The 16,930-nt window shown below is 48.0% G+C and overlaps 1 protein-coding gene across 1 annotated transcript; it reads left to right on the forward strand.

Annotated features, from left to right (window-relative positions):
* Window positions 1-3,396: 3,396 nt before the first annotated feature.
* On the forward strand, window positions 3,397-7,518 carry FOS (Fos proto-oncogene, AP-1 transcription factor subunit). Its single transcript, XM_003824184.5, has 4 exons — window positions 3,397-4,412; window positions 5,165-5,416; window positions 5,848-5,955; window positions 6,071-7,518. The coding sequence occupies exons 1-4, from the start codon at window positions 4,272-4,274 to the stop codon at window positions 6,710-6,712; spliced, it is 1,143 nt and encodes a 380-aa protein (XP_003824232.1). The 5' UTR covers window positions 3,397-4,271; the 3' UTR covers window positions 6,713-7,518.
* The last annotated feature ends 9,412 nt before the right edge of the window (window positions 7,519-16,930 follow it).

Genomic DNA, 16,930 nt, shown 5'->3' on the forward strand with positions numbered 1-16,930 from the left:
TGAGACCCTGTCTCAAAAAAAAGAAAGAAAAAGAAAAAGAAAAAGAAAAAGAAAAGGGATATTTATTGAACACCTACTATGTGCCAGGCACTGTGCTAGATCCTAAGTGAATATCAGCACATGAACAAGACAAAGGCGAAAAGTTACCAAACAAGTCTAAGTTGATTTCGGTATATGCATCTTCCTGACTTCTGGTCCCGTGCTTTGACCACAACCCTTCACCACTAGACCAGACTTCCCCAAATAAACAACTACTTCTGCATGCTGGGGATGGGCTGTGTGCGGCAGCATTTACGTAGGCGGTACAGACAGCAGCCTTTCACTTAATGTTGCAATAACACCAGGCTAAACAATGTGCACTGACTTCAAAAGTGTGGGGTCAGGTCTCCTTCAAGTGCCACAGGGAGAGTGCAAAGTAGGAAAAGTCTATCGGATGCGGAAACACTGTAGAGGGAAAGTGAATTTTTTTTCAATTTGGGTTAAAATTCAGATGTGGAATTCTACCCTCCTTTTCACTTTTGGATCCCCAGATAGGAGGAACTCAGCACATAGATAATCATGAACTACACACATTTTGGTTTTATATGCTCAGACTTGTCCAGAGCATGAAATCCCTGCCCTGTTGGAAGGCAGCGCCGTGCTCACGGAGGCACACAAGCACCTGTCTCAAAGTCACCCTGACCTGCGGATCTGCAAATGGCAAAAATAATTTCACATGTTTGTTCTGATTTGTCTTCATTTTTAGGCTACCTTGTGTGAGCTCCACTTTTTAGAATGTGATTTTGCAGTCCTGAAATGGATACCATGAGCAGATTGAGATGTGAGAATATGTTAGAATGATCACAGGTTCGGATGTTAGTGGGGCAGGAGAGGGAGTCTGAGATTGTATTGGCCTATACTGTGGCTTCTGGTTGAGCACTTGCTTTGCCTGGATGATGCTCTGGCCTTACTCAATCTTCATCATTCCATTATCCAGAGGACAGAGGATCTGAGCCCCATCTCTGTATTGCAGTCACCTCCTCTGGGACCTGTTTCCAAGCCTTCTTCTGTGTTGCCTGGCACCCCTTTCTTACCTCTTTCAAACCACTTACTGCTACCCTGTAAGCTCTATTGACTTGTTGGTCTTCCTATGAGACTGGAATCTCTCTGAGGGTCGGGACAGGTCTACCCTCTTCATTACAGTGAGCACCAGCCTCCAGCCCAGTCAATAGTTTTTTGTTAAATAAATAATTTAACAAAATTATTTGTTAAATAAATAATTTAACAAAATTATTTGTTAAATAATGGTTTGTCCTTTCCAGAGGATGGACTTAGTTTGTCCTTTCCAGAGGATGGATTTAGTAAGTCTCCAACTCTGGTCATAATGGTGCCAGAAGGAAAGAGTTAAGCTATCTGGAGGAAATAGGCTCACTCAAAGACCCTTCCTTTTTTTTTTTTTTTTTAATTGGCAAAGGCAGGATAAGTGTATTTGAGATAAATCCTGGATATAAAATCTTGACACATCTTTTAGGTATTGGCCGAGATGCTTTGGACCTGAAAGGGAAGTAAATCAAATCATTCTAGGTTTTCTTTTCTTTTCTTTTTGAGACAGAGTCTTGCTCTGTTGCCCAGGCTGGAGTGCGGTGGCACGATCTGGGCTCACAGGAACCTCTGCCTCCCGGGTTCAAGCAATTCTCCTGCCTCAGCCTCCTGAGTAGCTGGGACTACAGGCGTGCGCCACCACACCCGGCTGTTTTGTATTTTTAGCAGAGACAGAGTTCCACCATGATGGCCAAGCTGGTCTCGAACTCCTGGCCTCAAGTGATCCACCCGCCTCGGGCTCCCAAAGTGCAGGAATTACAGGAGTGAGCCACCGCACCCAGTCAGGTTTCCTGTTAAGTGGCCTGAGATCTAGTTGTGAATGGCAGTCATGGCCAGACTCAGGAATTCAAAGCTTGACCTATTTTGTCTGAAGCTAATATTAATAATAAGAGAGATGTATTTGGCTTCATAACCCCTTTCCCTCCCGTCCCCCTCTTTCTTTCTGTAATCAAGGATAGAATTAGAAGTACCGAAGGCCGCAGAATTGCTTTAGGATTCAGAGCAGCTCCAAGGAATCTGTGTTTACGTATTATGTGTGTTTTTCCGTTTCCCTCCCTTTTTATGAGTGAGAAAAAAAAGCGCCTAAATTCCCACCAACATAAACCAATGACATACAATGATGAAATTCTGTTTTCACCTCTGCCTGTGACAGGGAATGCAAAAATAGCAAGTGGCCCAGTTCCACGAATCCCCGCCTCCTGCCCTCCCCGCTCCTGCCGGGTTGGATCTCTAAGAATGGAGGTTAGCGCACAGCCTCGCGCGGGCCGCTCAGCCCCCGGACCCGGCGGATGATGTCAGGCGACGGGAGCGGCCGCGGCCGGGCCGGGGAGGCCGCGGCCCAGGGGAGCTGGGAGGGAGGGTGGCCTCGCCAGGCCGACGGCGCGCCCGGCCGCGCGGCGTTGCCTGGAGACGGCCCTGGCGGCGCTGTGTTGCTGTAAACAGCCGCTTCCCTGTTACTATCTATAGCAGGATCTCCTGGCTCCCGGGCGCGGCGGCTGGAGGCAGGTCTGCGGTCCGGCTCCCCGCGCGCCCCGAACTATCCGCCCGCCGGCCTCATCCTGCCTCGCCCCTCTCCAGGTGCCCACCGCGGGCCCCGACCCCCGGGCCCGAAGAGTGGAGAAGGGAAGACCGGGGCTGTGCGGGGACATGCGTCTTCGCGCCCTGGAGGTGGCCAGCGCGCTGGGGCTGAGCCCCGGCAGCGTGACCCCGGCTGTCCTACGCAGCAGGGCAGGAGATTGGGAGGCGTGGGACACTCTGGAGCACCTTGCCTCCCCAAAGCCCCGTGTTCCAGGACGTGGAGCCGCGCCTGGGGTCCCAGCAGTCGAGGTATTCCGCCTAGGCGCAGCTGGACACTGTCCTTCCAGCCCCCGTCCTCCCCCCTCCAAGTCCGCGCTGGAAAATCACCCGCTGCGGGCTCCCGTAAGCACAGCTTCCTGGCGGGACCGAACCAGCCCCCAGCGCAGATTTGAGTTCCCCGCAGGAAGCACACCCCGCCTTGTCATCCCGAACTGACCACCCTGCCCACATAACCACACCTCGCACTCCCTACCCCTGGGGCCCAGCTCAGAACCGGGCAGACACCCCCTTCAAATGTCTTCGCACGTAGGTTTTGCACAGTGTTTATCTGCTGGTGTCTCAGGGATTTGACAGTTTCCTTAATATTCCCACACATGGCCGAGAAAAATAAATAAATAAACGCGCTGTCTTCTTTAAATAAATAAATAAATAAATAAAGTACCCAGTATCGTAAAGTAGGTTATCGTATTCTCTTATTTTGGATCCTCCACTTTCTGCTTCCAAACGCAGGAACAGTGCTAGTATTGCTCGAGCCCGAGGGCTGGAGGCTAGGGGATGAAGGTCTGCTTCCACGCTTTGCACTGAATTAGGGCTAGAATTGGGGATGGGGGTAGGGGCGCATTCCTTCGGGAGCCGAGGCTTAAGTCCTCGGGGTCCTGTACTCGAGGCCGTTTCTCCTATCTCTGAGCCTCAGAACTGTCTTCAGTTTCTGTACAAGGGTAAAAAGGCGCTCTCTGCCCCATCCCCCCCGACCTCGGGAACAAGGGTCCGCATTGAACCAGGTGCGAATGTTCTCTCTCATTCTGCGCCGTTCCCGCCTCCCCTCCCCCGGCCGCGGCCCCCGCCTCCCCCCGCACTGCACCCTCGGTGTTGGCTGCAGCCCGCGAGCAGTTCCCGTCAATCCCTCCCCCCTTACACAGGATGTCCATATTAGGACATCTGCGTCAGCAGGTTTCCACGGCCTTTCCCTGTAGCCCTGGGGGGAGCCATCCCCGAAACCCCTCATCTTGGGGGGCCCACGAGACCTCTGAGACAGGAACTGCGAAATGCTCACGAGATTAGGACACGCGCCAAGGCGGGAGCAGGGAGCTGCGAGCGCTGGGGACGCAGCCAGGCGGCCGCAGAAGCGCCCAGGCCCGCGCGTCACCCCTCTGGCGCCACCGTGGTTGAGCCCGTGACGTTTACACTCATTCATAAAACGCTTGTTATAAAAGCAGTGGCTGCGGCGCCTCGTACTCCAACCGCATCTGCAGCGAGCATCTGAGAAGCCAAGACTGAGCCGGCGGCCGCGGCGCAGCGAACGAGCAGTGACCGCGCTCCTACCCAGCTCTGCTCCACAGCGCCCACCTGTCTCCGCCCCTCGGCCCCTCGCCCGGCTTTGCCTAACCGCCACGATGATGTTCTCGGGCTTCAACGCAGACTACGAGGCGTCATCCTCCCGCTGCAGCAGCGCGTCCCCGGCCGGGGATAGCCTCTCTTACTACCACTCACCCGCAGACTCCTTCTCCAGCATGGGTTCGCCTGTCAACGCGCAGGTAAGGCTGGCTTCCCGCCGCCGCGGGGCCGGGGGCTTGGGGTCGCGGAGGAGGAGACACCGGGCGGGACGCTCCAGTAGATGAGTAGGGGGCTCCCTTGTGCCTGGAGGGAGGCTGCCGTGGCCGGAGGGTGCCGGCTCGGGGGCTCGGGACTTGCTCTGAGCGCACGCACGCTTGCCATAGTAAGAATTGGTTCCCCCTTCGGGAGGCAGGTTCATTCTGAGCAACCTCTGGTCTGCACTCCAGGACGGATCTCTGACATTAGCTGGAGCAGACGTGTCCCAAGCACAAACTCGCTAACTAGAGCCTGGCTTCTCCGGGGAGGTGGCAGAAAGCGGCAATCCCCCCTCCCCCGGCAGCCTGGAGCACGGAGGAGGGATGAGGGAGGAGGGTGCAGCGGGCGGGTGTGTAAGGCAGTTTCATTGATAAAAAGCGAGTTCATTCTGGAGACTCCGGAGCGGCGCCTGCGTCAGCGCAGACGTCAGGGATATTTATAACAAACCCCCTTTCAAGCAAGTGATGCTGAAGGGATAACGGGAACGCAGCGGCAGGATGGAAGAGACAGGCACTGCGCTGCGGAATGCCTGGGAGGAAAAGGGGGAGACCTTTCATCCAGGATGAGGGACATTTAAGATGAAACGTCCGTGGCAGGATCGTTTCTCTTCACTGCTGCATGCGGCACTGGGAACTCGCCCCACCTGTGTCCGGAACCTGCTCGCTCACGTCGGCTTTCCCCTTCTGTTTTGTTCTAGGACTTCTGCACGGACCTGGCCGTCTCCAGTGCCAACTTCATTCCCACGGTCACTGCCATCTCGACCAGTCCGGACCTGCAGTGGCTGGTGCAGCCCGCCCTCGTCTCCTCCGTGGCCCCATCGCAGACCAGAGCCCCTCACCCTTTCGGAGTCCCCACCCCCTCCGCTGGGGCTTACTCCAGGGCTGGCGTTGTGAAGACCATGACAGGAGGCCGAGCGCAGAGCATTGGCAGGAGGGGCAAGGTGGAACAGGTGAGGAACTCTAGCGTACTCTTCCTGGGAATGTGGGGGCTGGGTGGGAAGCAGCCCCGGAGATGCAGGAGCCCAGTACAGAGGATGAAGCCACTGATGGGGCTGGCTGCACATCCGTAACTGGGAGCCCTGGCTCCAAGCCCATTCCATCCCAACTCAGACTCTGAGTCTCACCCTAAGAAGTACTCTCATAGTTTCTTCCCCAAGTTTCTTACCGCATGCTTTTAGACTGGGCTCTTCTTTGTTCTCTTGCTGAGGATCTTATTTTAAATGCAAGTCACACCTAGTCTGCAACTGCAGGTCAGAAATGGTTTCACAGTGGGGTGCCAGGAAGCAGGGAAGCTGCAGGAGCCAGTTCTACTGGGGTGGGTGAATGGAGGTGATGGCAGACACTTTTACTGAATGTCGGTCTTTTTTTGTGATTATTCTAGTTATCTCCAGAAGAAGAAGAGAAAAGGAGAATCCGAAGGGAAAGGAATAAGATGGCTGCAGCCAAATGCCGCAACCGGAGGAGGGAGCTGACTGATACACTCCAAGCGGTAGGTACTCTGTGGGTTGCTCCTTTTTAAAACTTAAGGGGAAAGTTGAAGATTGAGCATAAGGGCCCTTGAGTAAGACTGTGTCTTATGCTTTCCTTTATCCCTCTGTATACAGGAGACAGACCAACTAGAAGATGAGAAGTCTGCTTTGCAGACCGAGATTGCCAACCTGCTGAAGGAGAAGGAAAAACTAGAGTTCATCCTGGCAGCTCACCGACCTGCCTGCAAGATCCCTGATGACCTGGGCTTCCCAGAAGAGATGTCTGTGGCTTCCCTTGATCTGACTGGGGGCCTGCCAGAGGTTGCCACCCCGGAGTCTGAAGAGGCCTTCACCCTGCCTCTCCTCAATGACCCTGAGCCCAAGCCCTCAGTGGAACCTGTCAAGAGCATTAGCAGCATGGAGCTGAAGACCGAGCCCTTTGATGACTTCCTGTTCCCAGCATCATCCAGGCCCAGTGGCTCTGAGACAGCCCGCTCCGTGCCAGACATGGACCTATCTGGGTCCTTCTATGCAGCAGACTGGGAGCCTCTGCACAGTGGCTCCCTGGGGATGGGGCCCATGGCCACAGAGCTGGAGCCCCTGTGCACTCCGGTGGTCACCTGTACTCCCAGCTGCACTGCTTACACGTCTTCCTTCGTCTTCACCTACCCCGAGGCTGACTCCTTCCCCAGCTGTGCAGCTGCCCACCGCAAGGGCAGCAGCAGCAATGAGCCTTCCTCTGACTCGCTCAGCTCACCCACGCTGCTGGCCCTGTGAGGGGGCAGGGAAGGGGAGGCAGCCGGCACCCACAAGTGCCACTGCCCGAGCTGGTGCATTACAGAGAGGAGAAACACGTCTTCCCTAGAGGGTTCCTGTAGACCTAGGGAGGACCTTATCTGTGCGTGAAACACACCAGGCTGTGGGCCTCAAGGACTTGAAAGCATCCATGTGTGGACTCAAGTCCTTACCTCTTCCGGAGATGTAGCAAAACGCATGGAGTGTGTATTGTTCCCAGTGACACTTCAGAGAGCTGGTAGTTAGTAGCATGTTGAGCCAGGCCTGGGTCTGTGTCTCTTTTCTCTTTCTCCTTAGTCTTCTCATAGCATTAACTAATCTATTGGGTTCATTATTGGAATTAACCTGGTGCTGGATATTTTCAAATTGTATCTAGTGCAGCTGATTTTAACAATAACTACTGTGTTCCTGGCAATAGTGTGTTCTGATTAGAAATGACCAATATTATACTAAGAAAAGACACGACTTTATTTTCTGGTAGATAGAAATAAATAGCTATATCCATGTACTGTAGTTTTTCTTCAACATCAATGTTCATTGTAATGTTACTGATCATGCATTGTTGAGGTGGTCTGAATGTTCTGACATTAACAGTTTTCCATGAAAACGTTTTATTGTGTTTTTAATTTATTTATTAAGATGGATTCTCAGATATTTATATTTTTATTTTATTTTTTTCTACCTTGAGGTCTTTTGACATGTGGAAAGTGAATTTGAATGAAAAATTTAAGCATTGTTTGCTTATTGTTCCAAGACATTGTCAATAAAAGCATTTAAGTTGAATGCGACCAACCTTGTGCTCTTTTCATTCTGGAAGTCTTGTAAGTTTCTGAAAGGTATTATTGGAGACCAGTTTGTCAAGAAGGGTAGCTGCTGGAGGGGGACACACCCTCTGTCTGATCCCTTATCAAAGAGGACAAGGAAACTATAGAGCTGATTTTAGAATATTTTACAAATACGTGCCTTCCATTGGAATGCTAAGATTTTCTACTGCTTCTGGGGACGGGAAACTGCTGTGTAACAGCTTTTGTGGGAATACATTTTTTCTGTTTCAGTACTCGCAGGGGGAAATATTTAAATTTTGTTGTGCTAATATTAAATTCAGATGTTTTGATCTTCAAGGAACCCTTTAAGCAAACAGAACCTAGCTTTGTACAGACTATTTTAACTTTTTATTCTCACAAAATCACGTGGAGGGTTATTCTACTTCAAAGATGAGCAAATTGAAGAATGGTTAGAATAAACAACTTTCTTGATATTCCGTTATCGGCATTAGAATCTTCCTGCTCGTTATCGTATCCAGCAGGCTGAACTGCCTCTTGATACTTGGTTAAAAAAAATTTTCAGGCCGGGCGCGGTGGCCCATGCCTGTAATCCTAGCACTTTGGGAGGCCGAGGCAGGTGGATTACCTGAGGTCGGGAGTTCGAGACCAGCCTGACCAACATGGAGAAACCCCGTCTTTACTAAAAATACAAAATTAGCCTGGTGTGGTGGTGCATGCCTGTAATCCTAGCTACTTGAGAGGCTGAGACAGGAAAATCACTTGAACTCGGGAGGCGGATGTTGCAGTGAACTGAGATTGCGCCATTGCACTCCAGCCTGGGCGACAAGATTGAAACTCTGTTTAAAAAAAAAATGTTTTCACTAACGTGTACTTTTTTTGTACTCTTTTATTCTCGAAAGGGAAGGAGGGCTATTGCCCTATCCCTTATTAATAAATGCATAGTGATTTCTGGTTTCTCTAATACCATATGCCCTTCATTCAGTTTATACTGGGGGGAAGTGGGGGAGAAAAAGTTGCTCAGAAATCAAAAGATATCTCAAACAGCACAAATAATGGTTGATCGTTCTGTAAACAAAAAGTTACATAATAGCTCAAGAAGGAGAAGTCAACATGACTCTGAACAAGCTTTAACTTAGAAACTTTATCATCTTAAGGAAGAACGTGACCTTTGTCCAGGACGTCTCTGGTAATGGGGCACTTACACACACATGCACACGTACAAACCACAGGGAAAGGAGACCGCCCTTCTGCCTCTGCTCGCGAGTATCATGCAGGCACCATGCACTATGTTTTCACACACACTGGGTGGAAGAAGAGCTTCAGCGCCAGTCTTCTAATGCTTTGGTGATAATGAAAATCACTGGGTGCTTATGGGGTGTCATATTCAATCGAGTTAAAAGTTTTAATTCAAAATGACAGTTTTACTGAGGTTGATGTTCTCGTCTATGATATCTCTGCCCCTCCCATAAAAATGGACATTTAAAAGCAACTTACCGCTCTTTAGATCACTCCTATATCACACGCCACTTGGGGTGCTGTTTCTGCTAGACTTGTGATGACAGTGGCCTTAGGATCCCTGTTTGCTGTTCAAAGGGCAAATATTTTATAGCCTTTAAATATACCTAAACTAAATAGAGAATTAATATAACTAACAAACACCTGGTCTGAAATAACAAGGTGATCTACCCTGTAAGGAACCCAGCTGGTGGGCCAGGAGCGGTGGCTCACACCTGTAATCCCAGCACTTTGGGAGGCTGAGACAGGAGGATCACTGGAGTCCAGGAGTTTGAGACCAGCCTGGGCAACATGGCAAAACCCAGTGTGCTTCTGTTGTCCCAGCTACACTACTCAGGAGGCTGAGGCAGGAGGATGACTTGAGCCTGGGAGGGGGAGGTTGCAGAGAACTGAGATTGCACCACCACTGCACTCCAGCCTGGGTGACACAGCAAAACCCTATCTCAAAAAAAAAAAAAAAAAAAAAGGAACCCAGCTGGTTCCTGTAGGTGTGCAATAATAACAACCAGAGGAAGAAAAGGAAGACGATTTCCCAGATGAAGAAGGGCAGCTGGACCTTCGGACATTGACCTGCTCCTGGGGACCTGAATCATGGTCCCTGTCAGCCCCATGCTTACTCTAGAGGGTGAGCATCGCTTTCCCTTTGACAGCCCTGGCCAAGGCCCAGACACAGACCCTTGCTCTAGCTTATTGCACAGCCCAGTGGAAACCAGGCTGCTACATCAAGATGGCGTTAAAGGTCCAGAAAGAGGAAATCAGAGACCATCGGATCCCCAGGGTTGACATCCCACCAAGCTTCCTGCTGACCACTTTCATGGGCTTGAGAGAAGAAATTCCTTCCTCCTTTCTCCAGCTAAATGGCTCCTTCCAAATCCCTTTTACTCACTCAGGACTGGACAACTCTCAGGGATTATTAACTCTGGGAAATTTTTTGTTTTTGTTTTTCATTTATATTTTTTTGTTTTTTAGGCAGGGTCTCGCTCTGCTGCCATCTCGGCTCACTTCAACCTCCGCCTCCCGGCTTCAAGTGATTCTCCAGCCTCAGCCTCCTGAGTAGCTGGAATTACAGGCACCTGCCACCACTCCTGGCTAATTTTTGTATTTTTAGTAGAGACAGGGTTTCACCATGTTGGCCAGGCTGGCCTCGAACTCCTGACCTCAAGTGATCCCCCCAACCTTGGTCCCCAAAGTGCTGGGATTACAGATGTGAGCCACCATACCTGGCCTTCAACTTTCTTTTGAAAAAGACTTTGTCGGATTCCTACCCACAAGATATGGCCTCATGCTAATCTCAATAAAACAACTACCTGCCAGGCGCGGTGGCTCACGCCTGTAATCCCAACACTTTGGGAGGCCAAGGTGGGTGGATCGCCTGAGGTCAGGAGTTCGAAACCAGCCTGGCCAACATAGTGAAACCCCGTCTTTACTAAAAATACAAAAAAATTAGCTGGGTGTGGTGGCGGGCACCTGTAATCCCAGCTACTCAGGAGGCTGAGGTAGGAGAATGGCATGAACCTGGGAGGCGGAGCTTGCATTGAGCCGAGATCATGCCATTGCACTACAGCCTGGGTGACAAGCGTGAAACTCTGTCTCAAAAAAACAAAAAACAAACAAAAAAGAAAACAACTACCAGAGGGCACCACTATTCAACATTGCTAAAGACATATACATATAATTGAAGGGGATAGAGGCAGAAGTCATTTCCTCATGGGGATTATGTCCAGTTTAGCTCACCAGGATCCCCAGAACTGGCTCAGTGCCTGGCACATGGTACAAGGTTAATTAATATTTTGCCCAGTGGATGAATAAATTCTGTGCTATTTCCATACACAGAAATATATTCCACACATATTCTTTAACTTCTCCTCTCCTGGTCCCTGTTAGTATATTAAGCAATGGGAATTTTACATCTTTTATGTCTGGCTGCAAAAATATACCCCATTCCCATCCTTGCCTCCTGGAATTCCTTCACTGTCTTCCTGGATGACCTCTGCCAATTCAACTTCAAAGCTGCCATTGGGCTTCTGGCTCCAAATTAATTTCCGATGGGAAGAGGGAAGAGGAAAAATATTTATCTCTGTAGAATAGTGGATTGTAGATTCTGCATCATCTTTGCACATCACTGCATCTTGTGTAATTATCAAAATTAAAGGGTAGGATTTAACAATTTGTTCTAATAACAGTAATTTTGTATCAACAGCAATTCCCATGTGTGAATGAAAGTAAATCAATTATGCTATCTTTAATTAACGGACAAAAAAAATTGAGGCACAGTAAAAGTTCTCAGTTGATTATCTCGAGGTAATCGTCTAAAGTTTCAATGTTTTTACAGTTGAAAAAAAGCTAAAACAAAATTGATCTGTAAACGGTGAATGAGACTCATTCCAAACAGAGTAACCAAACTCCTCAAAAAAAAAAAAAAAAAAAAGAGATATGAGCCTCACTTGAATGCTGAATAGCAGAATGCTTTAAATTGTGCTGTTTTCCTATTAATATTAAAGAGTTGACTTTTAGGAAGTCTCACTCGGGGTCCTCTGTCTCTCTACTGAAGAGAGAGTTATTCTCCTTTCTCTTTCTTTTGCTTATTAAACCTCTACTCCTAAACACCACCCCTCCACCAAAAAAAAAAAAAAGTTGACTTTTAATTCCTCTCCCACTGTATCTCTTTTCCTTCTTCCCTACAGGCACTCTGCTCACGAGCCTTCCTTCCACTCCTGGCACATAGAACACGTACTCCTGCAGCAGGGCCTCTGCACTTGCAGTCCCTCTGCCGGGGCCTCTTGCCCCAGGCTGGCTGCATCCTGTCATTTGGGACTCTGCTCAAAGGACATGTCCTCCAAGGGGCTTTCCCTGGTCATTCTATCTAGGGTGACTTCGGGACATACTTGCTCCCTAGGACTCTCTATTTAGTTATCCTGCTTTGTTTTTTCACAGCCTGTATCCCTACTCGCAATATCTAATTTATGTGTTATTTTCCTTTTAAAAAATTGTCTGTCTCATCGGGTGCAGTAGCTCACACCTGTAATCCCAGCACTTTGGGAGACCTAGGTGGGCGGATTACCTGAGGTCAAGAGTTCAAGACCAGCCTGGCCAACATGGCAAAACCCTGTCTCTACTAAAAATGCAAAAATTAGCTGGGGGTGGGTGGTGTTCACCTGTAATCCCAGCTACTCAGGAGGCTTAGGCAGGAGAATCGCTTGAACCCAGGAGGTGTAGGTTGCAGTGAGCCAAGATCGTGCCACTGCACTCTAACCTGGGTGACAGAGCAAGACCCTGTCTCAAAAAAAAAAGAAAATTGTCTGTCTCTTATCCCTGAACTGTAAGTTCCATGTGAGCAGGAACCTTTTCTGTCTTGATCACATTTGTATCTCTAGTGTCTATTAGGCCCTCAAGTGCATGTTGAATAAATGAAGATGAATGAGTGAATGAATGCAGATGAAAATTACAAAAATATTGACAGGGACATAGCTAGAACTTAAAGTGAAGATAAACTATATACTTCACAGATTTTTTTCAGGGTAGAAGAGTATGCCTATTTGTTTAAAAAAATTGCCTTCGAGGATTCTACAATATTAAGATGAGGAGCTAGCTAGCTTGGGAAAGAATTTTAAGGGGTACAAAAAATACAAGTAAGCTGTAGGTCAGTGACACTTCTAGGCTAATTATACGTTGAGAAATTGTTTCACTATTAAATGCAGAATGAATGCATATATAAATTTAGATATAATCATTTTTAAAGAAACAAACAAAATTATGTTTTTCACTCTTACTGCTATAAAACTTTCAGACTATCACAAAAATCCCATTTGAGTTCAATGGTTCCTAGCAATCAGTGTGCTAAATGGTAAAACCTATAATTTAGTCTGCATTAAAATAGAAGAATAAGGGTTAGCTACTATCATTATTATCATATCAACATCATCATCATAATTATCATTTGCCAAGAATATGCCCAGACCTGAGGAGAAGCAGGTAGAAATAGGGTACATTGAATCCTGAGGAATCAGTGCAAAGTCTCTGAAGGGGGATGGTTGGATAGATTTCCATTTCCTTTGCATGCGGGAGAAAGCAACAGAAACGTAAACCAGTTCCGTTGCAACACAATTTATTTTCGTGGTTCCACACATCTATTTTTGGACTAAACTAAGTTGCCTTTCCTTTGCCCAAGCATTCTTCAGTTGCTTAAGAGGACACAGAGCAGTAAGGGCTCTGGAGCCTGCCTGGCCTTATGGCCATCAGCTCTCCATTTTTTTTTTTTTCTGAGACGGAGTCTCACTCTGTCACCCAGGCTGGCTCACTGCAACCTCTGCCTCCTGGGTTCAAGCGATTGTCCTGCCTCACTCCCGTCTCAGCCACCAGAGTAGCTGGGATTCCAGGCAACTGCTATCATGCCTGGCTAATTTTTGCATTGTTGTAGAGATGGGGTTTCACCATGTTGCCCAGGTTGGTCTCGAACTGCTGACCTCAGGTGATCCGCCCGTCTCAGCCTCCCAAAGTGCTGGGATTACAGGCATGAGCCACCCAGCCCAGCCAGCTCTTCTTAATAAGCCCTTTTCCCTTTCAGCTCAAGGTGATTGGGTTTGGTACAGTCAGGTGACTGGGAGGGCTGGGAACCCGCAGGGGTTTAACTGTTGGTTATGTTAGAAGCAGGCCCATACAAAGGGGCCCCTATTAAAGGGTCTAGACTGAGCAAAACGAAACACCTTTGTGCTAAATGTAAGTGACCCAGTCTCCAGTTGCTGCCATGCTTACTTTGGGGAACAATTTTTGATCAAATCTATGGAAGCAATGATTTGTTTTTAGGCTTTTTGTCAGTGATATGACTATCATCACAGCTAAATTTATCAAAACAATATAATATATTGATCTAAATTTGGGGAATTGGATCCAATGTATGTATGTATGTATTTATTTATGTATTGAGACAGTATCTCATTCTGTCATCCAGGCTGGAGTGCAGTGGCGCAATCTCGGCTCATTGCAACCTCTGCCTCCTGGATTCAAGCGGTTCTCCTGCCTCAGCCTCCTGAGTAGCTGGTATTACAGGCGCATGCCACCATGCCTGGTGACTTTTTGTAATTTTAGTAGAGATGGGGTTTCACCATGTTTCCCAGGCTGGTCTCGAACTCCTGACCTCAAATGATCCATCTGCCTTGGGCTCCCAAAGTGCTGGGATTACAGGCGTGAGCCACCGCACCCAGGCAAGAATTGGATCCAATTTAGCAGAGTGGTCCAAAGCATAGACTTAGCCCTGAATCCTCACTCCTAGACTTTGGGTAAGTTATTTAACCTCTCTGCTCCTTAGTTTTCCCTCCTGTAAGATGGGGATAATAATTGTATCCACTTCTTGGGGTTGTTGTGGACATTAAATAAGTTGGTATGCATAGACTGAATATCACAGCATCTGGGCACACAGAAGTATGATAGAAGGGTTAGTTGTTTTTGGCTGGGCACAGTGGCTCACGCCTATAATCCCAGCACTTTGGGACGCCGAGGTGGGTGGATCACCTGAGGTCAGGAGTTCAAGACCAGCCTGGCCAACATGTTGAAACTCCATCTCTACTAAAAATACAAAAATTAGCCGGGCGTGGTGGTGGGACTTGTAATCCCAGCTACTTGGGAGGCTGAGGCAGGAGAGTTGCTTGCGCCCGGGAGGCAGAGGTTGCAGTGAGCTGAGATGGCGCCATTGCACTCCAGCCTGGGCAACAAGAGCGAAACTCCATCTCAGAAAAAAAAAAAAAAAAAAAAGAAGTGTTAGCTGCTTTTATTATCTTTATAGTTTAGGGAGATGGGGGTCAGGGGAACATGTATGGGCTTCATTTCATTTAATAAAAAGTTTCTGGGTGTCTGCTATGTATCAGGTATTGAATTCAGTGTGAGGAAGAGACAATCCTGTCCTCAAAGAGCTCAAGTAAGGGAGAAAGACAGGTAAACACAAACCTTATAATACACTGTAACAATGGAAATTAACACCAGGTTCAGGAGTTACATGGAAGAGGTAGTGACAAACTCTCTCTGGGGGAGTCTCTGAGGAAGGTGACCTTTCAGCTAGGCTTCGAAGGTGTATGGAGCTTGCTAGATGAGCAAGTGGCAGGGTAGAGAGCTTCTGGGCTGAGGATTAGCACTGCAAGGGCACAGACTCATAAAACACTGAATTTGGTTTTGCTCAACTACAAAGTGTGTGAGGGGGCAGTGAGGGGGAGATGATGAGGAGGAGATGTAAATTACAGAACATCACGCAAGTGCATTGAATTTCACTTATATCAATATTGCATCATCAAATAGATGGGGCTGAAGATCAGCCAAGAAGAGATCACTATGGCCAGATCATGAAAAGCCTGGTGCTTACTTAGCTCAGTTATGTGTAGGCTGAACCAAGACAGTGGTGGTGGGAATGGAGAGGGAACAAGAGGTAATTAGGGGGTCAGGACCTGGTGATTGAGTAGGTGGTGGAGGTGAGGGAGAGGGAGGAACCCAAGCTCACCGTCAGGTTTACCAGGCTTGAAACACGGGAGGCTTGTGTTTCCACCAATGGCTTTGTGACTATAGGAAGAGGAACAGGTTTGGGGGTTAAAAAGGTAAATTCTATGTTGGACATGTTGAGTTTGCAATGCCTGGGGAGTATCTATGGGGAGATGTGGGCAGTTGGAACCACAGCAGAGGTTCTATGATATGAGTTTATAGAGCTTGTCTGGAGGCATATGGTTGGGATAGAACCTGGAGCCTTAAGAGAAAATATTGATAATGCCCAGTATTTCACATGTGCTTGCTCTGTGCCAGGTTGTGCTATGCACTTTATAGGCCATGCTGAATCAATGACTTTGGTTTGCTAATCATTGTACCTCTAGCAACTGGCACGTAATGGGCATACAATAATTATTTTGTTTAATAAATGCTCTCATTTAGTCCTCACAACAATCCCATGAGGCAGATATGATTAGTGTCATTTTACAGATAAGGAAAACAATTTAGGAAAGGTTAAATAAGCTGACCAAGGTCACACAACTGGTAAGTAGCAGATCTAAGATTTGAATCCAGCTCTTTGTGACTCTAAAACCCAAAGTGCTTAACTGCATTGCTAGAATGTGAACATCTGCTCTTAAAGATGTGCTTATGTGACCTGGGGTGAGATTTCAACCCCTCTGAGACTATTTCCTATGCCAGTTTAGGGGTGGGATTCAAAAATCTCTAAGCTCCCTTTCCATCTTCAAAACTCTGATGACATCAGGAGACTGCTACGAAAATGCCCTAAAGTGCCTGCACCACATCATTCTTAGATGCTTGATGTTCTAGTAGCAACACTGGGGCATGCTCTGCAGTTGACACTCCTTGTAATCCTCTCACGGAACCTTTTTAAGATGGGAGGCCTGAGCAGTGTGTACAGAGCCACAGAAGTGTACCAAGCATGGGGAGGTGGGAGCAGTCTGTTCTAGGGATAGGCAATGAGAATGTATTTGTGTTCTATTTCTGTATAACAATTTACCACAAACTTAGCAGCTTAAAGCAACTCACATTTATTATCTCACAGTTTCTGAAAATCAGGAGTCCAGGTATAGCCAGTTGCTTATCTAGCAAACTCCATCCATCTTCTGAACAGAACAGTGTTGTGTTCAAGGTCTCGCAAGGCTGCAATCAAGGTGTCAGCTGAGCTGTGTTTTCAGCTGGATGCTTGAGTGGGGAAGAGTCCACCTCCAAGCTCACTCAGGTTGTTCACAGACTGTATTTCCTTGTGGCTGTATAACTAAGAACTCTGGCATTTTGCTGGCTGTTGGCTGAGGCTACCCTTCGGTTCTAGAGGCTGCCTTGTAAACTTCTTCAACACAGCTGCTCACTTCATCAAGCCTGCGAGAAGAACCTCTCCAGTGCATGCCAGCAAGATGGGGCCATACACAGACATAAA

The sequence above is a fragment of the Pan paniscus genome, chromosome 15 (assembly GCF_029289425.2).
Source record: "Pan paniscus chromosome 15, NHGRI_mPanPan1-v2.0_pri, whole genome shotgun sequence".
In the NCBI taxonomy this organism is placed as follows: Eukaryota; Metazoa; Chordata; class Mammalia; order Primates; family Hominidae; genus Pan; species Pan paniscus.